The sequence below is a fragment of the Hordeum vulgare genome, chromosome 6H (assembly GCF_904849725.1).
Source record: "Hordeum vulgare subsp. vulgare chromosome 6H, MorexV3_pseudomolecules_assembly, whole genome shotgun sequence".
In the NCBI taxonomy this organism is placed as follows: Eukaryota; Viridiplantae; Streptophyta; class Magnoliopsida; order Poales; family Poaceae; genus Hordeum; species Hordeum vulgare.
This window is the reverse complement of record NC_058523.1, coordinates 429,044,545-429,059,228: the sequence shown is the minus strand read 5'-3', so window position 1 is coordinate 429,059,228 and position 14,684 is coordinate 429,044,545. Positions and strand designations below refer to the sequence as shown.

At 41.4% G+C, this 14,684-nt stretch overlaps 1 protein-coding gene across 1 annotated transcript; it reads right to left on the bottom strand.

The window, feature by feature from the left end:
• Positions 1 to 578: 578 nt before the first annotated feature.
• On the bottom strand, positions 579 to 1,059 carry LOC123405564 (enoyl-CoA hydratase 2, peroxisomal-like). Its single transcript, XM_045099209.1, has 3 exons — positions 989 to 1,059; positions 753 to 926; positions 579 to 669 (listed from the first exon to the last, which is right to left on the bottom strand). The coding sequence occupies exons 1-3, from the start codon at positions 1,057 to 1,059 to the stop codon at positions 579 to 581; spliced, it is 336 nt and encodes a 111-aa protein (XP_044955144.1).
• Positions 1,060 to 14,684: the final 13,625 nt, after the last annotated feature.

Genomic DNA, 14,684 nt, shown 5'->3' with positions numbered 1-14,684 from the left:
AAAGAGGTAGAAACAATAGTTATGTACATTTATTGCAAACAGACCTGTCCTAGATAGTTTGACAAGGTAGTCAAGCCCAATAGAACAATAATTAACATATAACTATATGTATGTTGCAGATAAGTAGTTTGGAAGAACATGTGCAGAAATCAACATAAGTAGCTTGCAACAAACATTTCCTGCACAGTTTTTTGAAAGAGCAGGGTAAGAGTTTAATAACTTAGAATAGCAGTTCTCCCTACAGATGAACTTATGCCCGACTGCTCCAGGTTATTTATTTCATTTTTTTATAACAGTTCTCCCTAGAGATGGTTTTTCGCGTGAAGTGTTTGAGAGGGTTACTCATGCGCCTGCAACTAACTAGTTTTGCTGCTATGGACAACCACGTGTGTGTTACTGGCTTAACTGAAGTAGTACCAGAAAGTTTTAGTATGAGTATATCATCTGCACAACACTTGCCATCTCTTGGCATAGTTTACAAGAGGAAACCGACCTCTTTTCAGACCACCACGGTTAACAACTAATCATAGCACCAAGCAGGAACAAATCTCACCAATAGTACTATGACACAACGACACTTACAATGATGAGGGGATGTGTTGTTTGAGCAGCACGTATCCTGAGAGCACGGCGCGGTCGCGCTCTTTCACCTTGGTCTGGTACTGCACCCTGCACAAGCCAATCATTCCAATCCCATGGGTTCCTTTCTTGTCAACAACAACACATTTCAGGGATCAACAACATTTACTTACCTCTGGCCATTGACCCACATCTCGGTGACCAGCATTTCGCCGGGGTAGACATGCAGCAGGAACCGGCCAAATATGTTCTGCATAGCTGCTGGATCCCCATTGCAGAACGACTTGATGACCGCCCGGGCCGCGAACCCCAGGGTGTAGAGGTCGTGCAGTATCGGACGGGTGAACCTGCAGAGGGGTTCTCATCACATTCAGAAGATAACCAGAGCTCAAACATAGACAAATTATACATATGTTCATGTGGAATAACAGTTCTCCCTAGAGATGACAGATGGCTATGTGCAGAGGTCTTTATCTCCATCTATACATCTATGTACTTCATATATCTATTGATCTTACATTTTATACTGAAATATACCTTGCACTGGGCAATTATTTCTGTTTGATTTTGAAGAAAAAAGTATTCCTATTACTTAATTATTTGTTGAATTTTGGTCCTGCAAAAGGTCCGGAAGCTGGGAAGTATCCTGAACGTTCCAGAGTCATTCTTAAAGCGACACCCATTTCCTGGGCCTGGTCTTGCTGTACGTGTCATAGGCGATGTTACAGCAGGCAATGCTTTGGAGGTTCTTCGTCAGGTTTGATCTATTTGAACCATTGGGATTCTAAATCATATTTGATATATGGTGTTAAATAAGAGCTGCTCTGTTTGTGTCTTCAGGTGGATGAGATATTTATTCAAGCCATTAAAGATGCATGCCTCTATGACGAAATTTGGCAAGCTTTTGCTCTGTTTTTGCCTGTCCAAACAATTGGGGTCCAGGGTGACCATAGAACTCATTCCCATGTGGTTGCTTTAAGGGAAATTACCAGTGAGGATGGCATGACTACAAATTGGTATGATGCATTGAACCTACAGCTCTATCATATCCCTGTCTAACAACAGATTATACCGAATCGCCTATGCTCTGCAAGCCATAGTTGCGTGCAGAAACAAAAAAAAGCACGGCAACTCCTCTGAATCAGTAATTTAGTAGTTCAATCTTATCATCCCTACCCTGCTTGACGGACTCCGTTACAGTGCGCTACGCGGACCAATCCTACTCCAGGACGAAGCAAAGGCTGGCACCGCGTGTGCTACTTGCTGGTGCTCACCGGTGTGGATCAAGCAAGCAGGCAGGGTTAGGAAACATGGTGGGGGAGAGGGGAGGTGATGGTCTGGCGGATCGTACCATGACGTCCATGTGGAGCCAGTCAGCGCCGAGGCGGACCATGCGCTCGGCCTCTGAGGCGAGGTTGGCGAAGTTCGATGAGAGCATGGACGACACTATCTTCGCGGCCGTCGCCGCCATGCTTGGTTTGGTTGCTTCCGATTGGAGGACCGAATCGGCGGTCGCTGGGTGATGTCTACTATGCAACCTTCTCCTTGTAGACGTTGTTGGGCCTCCAAGTGCAGAGGTTTGTAGGACAGTAGCAATTTTCCCTCAAGTGGGTGACCTAAGGTTTATCAATCCGCGGGAGGCGTAGGATGAAGATGGTCTCTCTCAAGCAACCCTGCAACCAAATAACAAAGAGTCTCTTGTGTCCCCAACACACCCAATACAATGGTAAGTTGTATAGGTGCACTAGTTCGGCGAGAAGATGGTGATACAAGTGCAATATGGATGGTAGATAAAGGTTTTTGTAATCTGAAATTACAAAAACAGCAAGGTAACTAGTAACAAAAGTGAGCACGAACGGTATTGCAATGCGTGGAAACAAGGCCTAGGGTTCATACTTTCACTAGTGAAGTTCTCTCAACAATGATAACATAATTGGATCATATAACTAGCCCTCAACATGTAACAAAGAGTCACTCCAAAGTCACTAATAGCGGGGAACAAACGAAGAGATTATTGTCGTGTACGAAACCACCACAAAGTTATTCTTTCTGATCGATCTATTCAAGAGTTCATACTAGAATAAGACCTTAAGATACATATCAACCAAGACCCTAATGTCACCTAGATACTCCATTGTCACCTCAAGTATCCGTGGGCATGATTATACGATATGCATCACATAATCTCAGTATCATCTATTCAACCAACACATAGAACTTCAAAGAGTGCCCCAAAGTTTCTACCAGAGAGTCAAAACGTGTGCCAACCCCTGTGCATAGGTTCCCAATGTCACGAACCCGCAAGTTGATCACCAAAACATACATCAAGTACTCACATGAATCCACGTGTGCCAACCCATATGCATAGGTTCCCAATTGTCACAAACCCGCAAGTTGATCACAGCAGATAGACACGTGCAAGACATACATCAAGTGTTCTCAAAGGCTCAATCCAATAAGATAACTCCAAAGGGGAAACTCAATTCATTACAAGAGGGAGAGGGGGGAGAACATCATAAGATCCAACTATAGTAGCAAAGCCCATGGTACATCGAGATCAAGACATCTCAAGAACACGAGAGAGAGAGAGATCAAACACATAGCTACTGGTACATACCCTCAGCCTCGAGGGAGAACTACTCCCTCCTCGTCATGGAGATAGCCGGGATGATGAAGATGGCCACCGGAGATGGATTCCCCCTCCGGCAGGGTGCCGGAACGGGCTCCAGATTGGTTTTTGGTGGCTACAGAGGCTTGCGGCGGGGGAACTCCCGATCTAGGTTTCTTTCTGGGGGTTTCTGAATTTATAGGAATTTATGGCGGTGGAATTGCGTTAGTTGGGCCCACGAGGAGGTCACAAGCCTGGTCGCCACCACCTAGGGGGGTGGTGGCGGCGTCAGGGCTTGTGACTCCCTCGTGGCTCTTCTGGCCTTCTTCCAAAGCTTCGGGGGTCTCTTTTGGTCCAAAAAAAATCATCGTAAAGTTTCATTCCATTTGGACTCCGTGTGAAAATGGGCCAAAAACACGGAAAAAACAGAAACTCGCACTTGGCACTGAGTTAATAGGTTAGTCCCAAAAAATATATAAAATAGCATATTCATGCATATAAAACATCCAAATTTGACAAGATAATAGCATGGAACCATAAAAAATTATAGATACGTTGGAGACGTATCAAGCATCCCCAATCTTAACTCCTGCTCGTCCTCGAGTAGGGAAGTGATAAAGAATGGATTTTTTATGCTTTCATGCTACCTAGCATAGATGTCCTTTGTAACTCCTCTTATGTGACATGAATGTTCAGATCCGTTAGATTCAAAACAATAGTTTGCTATTGATGTGGAGACAATAATACTTCAAGCAAACTAGCAACATAATCATGAACTTTCAAAATAACAAGGCAAAAAGAAAGTTATCCATACAAAATCATATAGTCTGGCTATGCTCTATCATCCTTGCACAACAAATTTAAATCATGCACAACCCCGGTATTGGCCAAGTAATTGTTTTCACGCCTTTACTTTCTCAAACTTTTTCGACTCTCACGCAATAAATGAGCGTCAGCCATGGTTTTAGCATTATAAGTGGTGTGGAGTGTGGTGGAGGTTGCAAGGCAAACATGGAGAAGATGGTCACATTAACTAGGCATATCAATGAGCTATGGAGATGCTCATCAATAGATATCAATGTGAATGAGTAGGGATTGCCATACAAATGATGCACTAGAGCTAAGAGTATCTGAAAGCTCTTAAAGAAAACTAGTGGGTGTGCATCCAACTTGCTTGCTCACGAAGACCTAAGGAAATTTTGAGGAAGCCTATCATTGGAATATACAAGCCAAGTTATATAATGAAAATTTCCCACTAGCTATATGGTGGTGACAAAACGAGTGACTCTCAATCATGAAGATCATGGTGCTTAATATGCACAAGTGTGAAAAGGTGGTAGCATTGTCCCTTCTCTCTTTTTCTCTCATATTTTTTTGGTGGGCTCTTTGGCCTCTTTTTTTGTGGTGGGCATCTTTGGCCTCTTTTATTTCCTAACATGGGACAATGCTCCATCAATGATGATCATCACACTTTCAACTCAAAACTTAGAGCAATGATGACTCTATATGGAATGCCTTCGGTAGTGTACCGTGACAATGATCTAGCATGGCATAGACATCAATGGAAACATCATGCTAGCAATCTTATGATCATGTAATGGCAATGTAGAAGTGGCGGCACATGTCATGGTGGTAGTTGCATGGAAATATATCTCGGAATGTCTTTGAAAAAGCCATAGTAGGTAGGTATGGTGGCTGTTTTGAGGGAGGCTAATGGTGGGTATTGTGCACCGGCGAAAGTTGCACGAAACTAAGAAGATACTGATGGTGGAAGGTGAAAGTACATCTAAACCATGGACTCAACATTAGTCATGAAGAACTCATATACTTGTTGCAAAAGTTTTATTAGTAATCGAAAAAAAGCATTCAACGTATACTCCTAGGGGAAGGGTTGGTAGGTATAAACCATCGCGCGATCCCGACCGCCACGGAAAGGATGACAATCAAAAGACTAATCATGCTCAGGCTTCATCACATAGTGGTTCACCATACGTGCATGCTACGGGAATCACTAACTTCAACACAAGTATTTCTATATCCACAACACCTTACTAGCATAACTTCAATATTACCACAACCATATCTCAAAACTAATTGAGAGGAATCAAACTTCTCTAACTATTCAGTGCACATGAAGGTGGAAGTTTTCATATCCCTTTGGATAACTATCCCTTTTGAGACTAGTTTCAAAGCATAGATCAACTACCAAGCCACGCACCGCTGTGCTCTAAAAGATATAAGTGAAGCACATAGAGCAAAAGTATCTAGCTCAAAAGATATAAGTGAAGCACATGTGAGCTGAATTGTCTACCAAAGGATATAAGTGAAGCTCGACAAAATCACGGTGAGTGCATGTCTCTCTCTCTAGGTGTGCAGCAAGGATGATTGTGACACAACAAAAATAAAAGACTCCTACGATACAAGACGCTCCAAGCAAAAACACATAACATGTGGTGAATAAAAATACAGCCCCAAGTAACGTTACCGATGGATTGAAGACGAAAGAGGGGATGCCTTCCCGGGGCATCCCCAAGCTTAGGATTTTACGGCATCCTTGAATATCTTGGGGTGCCTTGGGCATCCCCAAGCTTGAGCTCGTGCCACTCTTTATCTCTTTGTCCATAAGAACTTCACCCAAAACTTGAAAACTTCACACCACGAAACTTAAACAGAAACTCGTGATAACATTAGTATGAGAAAGCAATCACCACTTCCTTAGGTACTGTAGCAAACTTAAATTCTACTTATGTTGGTGTTGGTTTTCTGTATTTCCACTTTTCCATGGCTAGTACCCTCCGATACTATCTATAGTTTCTTCAAAATAAGCAACCAACTCAACAAAAACATAATATGTTAATAGCAGACCAGTCTGTAGCAATCTGTATACTTCGTATACTTATGGTACTTCAAAAAATCTGAAAAATTACGACAGTTTGAAGAAATTGCATAGAAATCAGTAGAAAAAATAATCAACTCAAAAGATCTTACATAATAAAAATGAAAATTCTTTTCGTGAGCAGAAATTTTCTGTCTTTTTCCAGCATGATCAAACAATCATCACCAAGACTAATCATAACGGTTTTGCTTGGCACAAACACAAAAATAAACACAAAAGACACAATCATAATAGAATTATGATGGTGTGGAGAAAACAAAACAAGAAGCAAAAACCAAAGAAAAATTTATTCATTGGGTTGCCTCCCAACAAGCGTTATCGTTTAACGCCCTTAGCTAGGCATTGATTTCAATGATGCTCACATGAAAGGTAAGGATTGAAACACAACGAGAGCATCATGGAGAAAATGCCTAGCACATTTAAGTCTAACGCACTTCCTATGAGTAGGGATTTTGTGATCAAACAATTTATTGGAGCAAGAATCAACTAGCATAGGAAGGCAAAACAAGCATAGCTTCAAAAATTTCAACATATGGAGAGGAAGCTTGATACTATTGCAATAAGTAGAAGCATATGATCCTCTCTCATAGTAATTTTCAGTAGCATCATGAATGAATTCAACAATATAACCAGCACCTAAGGCTTTCTTTTCATGATCTACAAGCATAGAAATTTTACTACTCTCCACATAAGGAAATCTATTCTCAAGAATAGTAGCGGGAGTATCATAAAATACTTGAGCACTACAAATTGTGTCCACAATTAAAAAGCAAGGTTTAGCCAAAGGGTTCTCGAGAGTATGACAAGTTTTATCATCCCTCTTCTTTAAAGCATAAGTATCCTCACAATAATCATCATAGATAGGGGGGGGGCATGCTTTCATCAAAATGATTTTGATCATTCAAAGTGGAAGAACTAAAAAGATCATCTTTATCAAATATAGCATGCCCAAGCTTGTGGCTTTGCATATCATTAGCATCATGGGTATTCAAAGAATTCATGCTAAGAACATTGCAATCATGCTCATCAATCACATATTATATGCCAAGCATTTTATGTAATTATTCTTTCAGCACTTGAGCACAATTTTCCTTCCCATCATGCTCACGAAAGACATTGAAAAGATGGAGCATATGAGGCATCCTCAATTCCATTTTTAGTAGTTTTCTAGCGAAAGAACAAGAAACAAAAATATCCGATTGCAAGATCTAAAGATATACCTTCAAGCGCTAACCTCCCCGGCAACGGCGCCAGAAAAGAGCTTGATGTCTACTACGCAACCTTCTCCTTGTAGACGTTGTTGGGCCTCCAAGTGCAGAGGTTTGTAGGACAGTAGCAATTTTCCCTCAAGTGGGTGACCTAAGGTTTATCAATCCGCGGGAGGCGTAGGATGAAGATGGTCTCTCTCAAGCAACCCTGCAACCAAATAACAAAGAGTCTCTTGTGTCCCCAACACACCCAATACAATGGTAAGTTGTATAGGTGCACTAGTTCGGGGAAAACACGGTGATACAAGTGCAATACGGATGGTAGATAAAGGTTTTTGTAATCTGAAATTACAAAAACAGCAAGGTAACTAGTAACAAAAGTGAGCACGAATGGTATTGCAATGCGTGGAAACAAGGCCTAGGGTTCATACTTTCACTAGTGAAGTTCTCTCAACAATGATAACATAGTTGGATCATATAACTAGCCCTCAACATGTAACAAAGAGTCACTCCAAAGTCACTAATAGCGGGGAACAAACGAAGAGATTATTGTCGGGTACGAAACCACCACAAAGTTATTCTTTCTGATCGATCTATTCAAGAGTTCATACTAGAATAACACCTTAAGATACATATCAACCAAGACCCTAATGTCACCTAGATACTCCATTGTCACCTCAAGTATCCGTGGGCATGATTATACGATATGCATCACATAATCTCAGAATCATCTATTCAACCAACACATAGAACTTCAAAGAGTGCCCCAAAGTTTCTACCAGAGAGTCAAAACGTGTGCCAACCCCTGTGCATAGGTTCCCAATGTCACGAACACGCAAGTTGATCACCAAAACATACATCAAGTACTCACATGAATCCACGTGTGCCAACCCATATGCATAGGTTCCCAATTGTCACAAACCCGCAAGTTGATCACAGCAGATAGACACGTGCAAGAGATACATCAAGTGTTCTCAAAGACTCAATCCAATAAGATAACTCCAAAGGGGAAACTCAATTTATTAAAAGAGGGAGAGGGGGAAGAACATCATAAGATCCAACTATAGTAGCAAAGCCCATGGTACATCGAGATCAAGACATCTCAAGAACACGAGAGAGAGAGAGATCAAACACATAGCTACTAGTACATACCCTCAGCCCCGAGGGAGAACTACTCCCTCATCGTCATGGAGATCGCCGGGATGATGAAGATGGCCACCGGAGATGGATTCCCCCTCCGGCAGGGTGCCGGAACGGGCTCCAGATTGGTTTTTGGTGGCTACAGAGGCTTGCGGCGGCGGAACTCCCGATCTAGATTTCTTTCTGGGGGTTTCTGAATTTATAGGAATTTATGGCGGTGGAATTGCATTAGTTGGGCCCACGAGGAGGTCACAAGCCTAGTCGCCACCACCTAGGGGGGTGGTGGCGGCGTCAGGGCTTGTGACTCCCTCGTGGCTCTTCTGGCCTTCTTCCAAAGCTTCGGGGGTCTCTTTTGGTCCAAAAAAATCATCGTAAAGTTTCATTCCATTTGGACTCCGTCTGAAAATGGGCCAAAAACATGGAAAAAACAGAAACTGACACTTGGCACTGAGTTAATAGGTTAGTCCCAAAAAATATATAAAATAGCATATTCATGCATATAAAACATCCAAAGTTGACAAGATAATAGCATGGAACCATCAAAAATTATAGATACGTTGGAGACTATCACTGGGTTGGGCTGTAGTTGAGGTCCAAAGTGGAGCTCGCGGGGAGCGCGCATGCACACACGAGAGGGAGCGGGGACAGCGGCTGCTGGATGGGGAGCGGGGACAACGGAGGGATGGTGTAGACCGGCGTCAAGCGGAGGGAGGTGTGTGTGGTGGATCTGGATCGGGGAGCGGTGGTGGTAGGGTGCAGAGGGAGGTGGGTGTCAGATCTGGATCTGGCAGCGGTGGTGTGAGGCGGCTGCAAGGCTAGGGTTTGAGCGCGAGAGAGAGGGAGTTGTTTTCTACGAGAGAGAGAGAGGGCTAGGATTGACGGAGGGACGGATGTACGGATCGACGGACGGACGGATGCTTGCCATGTCATTGATCCATGTCACAACTGATATCACCAATTTGAGTTCATCTAGTAAAATTTTGTTTTTTGTTTTTCTTTTATAGTTTTTACCCTCTTATTCCGGGTAACATTTAACCTCTTATAGTTTGTTGAACTGAACCAATGTTTTGCACATGTGTGTATCTAGGGATGATCAACAATGTTGATTAGGGGGTGGCATTTTCTTTCCGTAAAAAAACCATTTTTTATTTTTCGTGTGATCAAAATGAGTTTTTTTATTAATGACATGCCGTATATTTGTTGTAAAATTGGACCAAACCAATTTTCTAAAATACTAGGTCACATTTAATGTACAATTCACTAAATGGTTGGGTGTCAAAAGCTTTTATCCACCTCTCGTGAAAAAGACAAATTTTCGTCGATTCAGGTGGAAGCGGGTCAAATTTGAACTGCAGCTTCATTATAGATTTATTTTTATTTTTTCCAAAAATCATTTATAGGTACAAAAGTATCTATTTAATCAGAGAAACGCCAAAAGATTTCCAAGATTCAACCACTAGGTAAGAACGGTCATACCGGTCGTTTTGACCGCATTTTGAAATGGCCATGAAAAATTCAAAAAAATCAAAAAATGGAAAACCTTTGCATTGTGTCATTATATGTGACAAAGATACGAGGAAAAATAATAACCCTTTAATACAACAATTATTTTAAAAAATTGTTCTCAGAAATGGGCTATCATGTGTGAAGATTCATGGTTTTCAAGCCAAATAATCAATCTTATGGCCACATTCATGGCATAGTTTGTTGAAACGATGTAATATTGTGCATAAGGGTGCATATTGTAATGACAAACAATGCTGATTAAGGAAGTTTTCATTTTCCTTGTATGTAAAAATCATTTTCCATTTTTCAAGTGCCTAAAATGAGTTTTTTTTGTGAAGGACCTACCATATATTAGTTTCAAAATTGTATCAAATTATTTTTCTAGAATACTAGGCTATATTTAATTTGCAATTGACAAAATGGTTGGGTGTTAAAAGCTTTTATCCACCTCTAGTGAAAAAGACAAATTGACGCCGAATCAGCAGGAAGCGGGTCAAATTTGAACTAGAGGTGCCTCATAGTTTTCTCATGATTTTTTACAAAAATAATTTTTAGATAAATAAGTATCTATTTAATCATAGATTCAACAAAAATTTGTCAAGATTCAACCCCTAGCTATGAACGGTCATGCCCGTCGTTTCGACAACATTTTGAAATGGCCATGAAAAATTCAAAAAAATCAAAAAAATGGAAAACCTTCGTGTTGTGTCATAATATGTGACCAAGTTACCAGGAAAAATAATAAAATTTTAATACGGTGATTATTTTTAAAAAAGTGTTCTTTGAAATGGGCTATCATGTGTGAAGATTCATGGCTTTCAAGCCAAATGATCAATCTTATGGCCACATTCATGACATAGTTTGTTCAAATGATATAATATTATGCATAAGAGTGCATATTAGAATGGCAAACAATGTTGATTTAGGAAGTTTTCATTTTCCTTGTATGTAAAAATTATTTTCCATTTTTGAAGTGCCCAAAATGATTTTTTTGTGAAGGACCTACTATATATTGTTTCAAAATTGGACAATATCATTTTTTATTAAATACTAGGCCATATTTAATGAACAATTGACAAAATGGTTGAGTGTTAACAACTTTTATCCACCTCCCATGAAAATGACAAATTTATGTCGATTCAGCTGGAAGCGAGTCAAATTTGAACTGCAGCTGCATTATAATTTGCTGCAGGTACATAAGTATCTATTTAATAAGAAGTACATGGTGAGGTGACTTGCCGCCGAGGTTTGGATAGTGGTCGAGGGCCCCAACCGCATAACGTGTGAACTTGGATGCCACCCGCATGGTCATCGGCTGACCGTTGCGTTGCCACGCATTCTGGGTGGAATAGGCATGTCAGGTGGGTTGGACACTCCCTCGGTAGGTGTCAGGAAGAAGAATACATTAAAAGAATCTCACGAGGAGACCGAACTAAGCTCAAACATGAATTAGTAGCCAAGTGTTTGATTAGTGGTGCGGGTAATGAACATAGACAATGGGCCTAAATTTTGGTTGAGGGTGATCATGTACTAACGAGACTCTCGTGGTAAATTTTTAGCTCAAATGAATGAACATAGGTGGCACATGCTTTGCAAAGTACCACACTGTGCAGAAATATGGATGTCGAAGCTGGGATCAAATGAATGAATGGATTGAGCTGAAATTTGGTGTATGATGTTAATTTGGGTATATGAAGGCACTCTAAAAAAATTATACCATTTGGACATGCCAAAGTGACACTTCCTTCACAATGTGCCAATCTGGACAGAAAATGATAATTGAAACTGGGCTCACATAGATGATTGGATTGAGCTGAAATTTGGAGGAGGATGATAATTTGGGCACAATAAGGCATTGCAGAAATTTCATAAAATTGTACTTCCTTCACAATGCTCTCTACTGAACAGAATATTGGGAAAAATATTAAGGGAAACAGGCCGAATTAAATGAGCCAAAATTTGGTGGAGTGAGGTTATATGGTCAGTTTCATCCCGTGGTAAATTTTCATCAACTATAAAGCAATATAAAATGTAGTTGCTTCACAAAATAAAAATATTACCAGAAACAAAGATTGGATGATGAGCTCACATGGATTGTCAGATGGGTCTAAAATTTTGTGGAGAGCTATGTTTTGGGCACATAGAAGATGTGGCAAAAATTCAACTCATCGGGATATTCCTATCTAGCACTTCTTTCACAAAGCTGTTAGCTGAACACAAACTTTGGAAATTTGCTGAGAAAGATTTACTAGGCAAATCGTTACGAAACTTTTCATGAGACAATGATTAGGATAGGAAAGAGTGCTCAAAAAATATGAGGGTAATCAAAGAAATAGAAATAACACTTCCTTCACAAAGTGTTATTCTGAACAGAATAGGAAAATGAATATTGCTGAATTATTTTCGAACTATGGAAGGAAGGGTTTTTATATATTTGAGGAATATATGATGTATTTATGAGATTTTTTCGAGAATTTTTGGAATGACATAATAGTAGGTTGCTTCACAAACTAGGATGAGGTGGGATAAAATGGACCCACGAGTGACATGTCAACATAGTTAGAACATGTTACGACATTTTTATAATCGTCGTAGAAGTTGTGACGATCTCATCTTATGCGGTTACAACGTTTTTGACTAACATCATCGTAATTTATATGTAGATTTGATCCCCTCAAATGGTTTACGACGATCTCAGATGGAATCGTCATAGATTTATGACGAATTCATCAACGATGTCTTAAAAACGTCATGTATGAGCATATTTCTTGTAGTGAGCCACGGGCATTCTCTTCCCACGTCCGCAAGCGTTCGTTCGCCTCCATTATGGTAATGTCATCGATGTCGTAAAGTTGCTCATGTGTGCCGATGATGTACGTGGATTTGTCAGTCACCAAATTGAAAAATTTCTCCACAATCTCGGTCTCCTCGAGCTTCGCACCAAGCGCGCGGATCTCTCCCAGCAAAGTAGTAAGACACATGGCTTAGTCGTTCATCGATTCAGTTTCCTCCATCTGCAACTTGTGAAATTGGCGCTTCAGCACTTGTGCCCGAGCTTCGGTGACGCGATCTTCTCCAATCCTCATCTCCTTGAGTGTGTTCCATGACTCTCTTGCCGTCTCGAACTCCGCCAATGTCATTAGCACGGAATCCGGAACGGACTGGGCAATGACGGCCATGGCAGCTTCATCGCGCTCCTCGTCAGCATCGTCGTCCGTGATGGCCTCCCACACTCGAAGGGATCGGAGAATAATCTTCATATTGACCGCCCACATGTCGTAGTTGGCGTCGGTGAGCATCGCTTACTGGATGGGGATGTTGCGATACGCCTGGACGTTGGCGCCGCTCGTTCCCTCACCACTGGTTGCTGACTTGCCGCCCTTCTTCACCTTGCCGCCGTTTTTGTTTGCCTTGGAACCGTCGTTGCTGGACTTGACCGACTCAGCATCGCCGTCCGTGATCGTAGATCATAGATTGTTGGTGATGATGATGGCGACGATCTCCCCTCTCCGGAACCCAGAACGGACTCCAGATCTGCCCTCCAGAGGAAGAACAGGTGGTGGCGGTGCCTCCGTATCGTAAAACACGATGAACTCTTCTCCTTGATTTTTTTTCCGGACGAAAGGGACTAAATAGAGCTGGAATTGGAGGGGGTGGAGCTCCGTGGTCCCCACAAGCCTGCTAGGCGCGGCCAGCGGGTCCCGCGCCTGGTGGGCTTGTGGGCTCCTCGCTCCACCTCTCCGGTTGCTTCTTGCGCCAGTATTTTTTATATATTCCACAAAAAATCCTCGTAAATTTCCATGTCATTTCGAGAACTTTTATTTCTGTGCAAAAACAACACCATGGCAATTTTGCTGAAAACAGCGTTAGTCCTGGTTAGTTCCATTCAAATCATGCAAATTAGAGTCCAAAACAAGGGCAAAAGAGTTTGTAAAAGTAGATACGACGGAGATGTATCAACTCCCCCAAGCTTAAAGCCTTGCTTCTCCTCAAGCAATTCAGTTGACAAACTGAAAGAGACAAAATAAAAACTTTTACGAACTCTGTTTGATCTTGTTGTTGCAATTATGTCTAACTCATATTCAGATTTTCAGCAAGATCACAAGTTAACCACGTAAGCAATGACATTTAGGTCTCATGGCAAACTCATATCAATGGCATAATCAATTAGCGAGCAATAATAATAAGTTTCAGACATCAACACTTCAATCAAGACAATCATGAAGTAGCATGAACAGATGGTATCTCGCTAGCTCTTTCTAAGACCGCAAAACATAAATGCAGAGCACCTTCAAAGACCAAAGGCTGACAGAACATTGTAATTCATGGCAAAGAAGATCCAGTGACAGTCATACTCAATAACAATTAAAAGAAAAGCATAGAAATGATGGAGGTGCTCTCTAATTGGTGATTTTCTAGGAAGAGGATGACTCAACAGAAACACAAATAGATAGGCCCTTCGCAGAGGGAAGCATTGATTTGCAGAGGTGCCAGAGCTCAAGCTTTGAAGAGAGAGATAAATAATTTTGGGTGGCATGCTTTCATTGTCAACACAATGACCAAGAGTTTTCACCATCTTTCATGCTACACATACTGTAGGCGGTTCCCAAACAGAAAAGTAAAGTTTTGACTCCCCCACCACCGATCAATCACACTCCACGACTAGCCGAATACTCGGGTGCCGTCCATACCAACAACAATCCAGGGGAGTTTTGTTTGTAATTATCTTTTCGATTTGAGCATGGAA

What these genes read in the sequence shown, in the direction of transcription:
- LOC123405564 (XM_045099209.1), bottom strand. Translation starts at nt 1,059, where the DNA reads ATGGAGATAAAGACCTCTGCACATAGCCATCTGTCATCTCTAGGGAGA. An exon ending in GTTATTCCACATGAACATAT is followed by an intron (nt 927 to 988) that starts GTATAATTTGTC and finishes ACCCCTCTGCAG; the next exon opens with GTTCACCCGTCCGATACTGC. An exon ending in ATGTGGGTCAATGGCCAGAG is followed by an intron (nt 670 to 752) that starts GTAAGTAAATGT and finishes TGGCTTGTGCAG; the next exon opens with GGTGCAGTACCAGACCAAGG.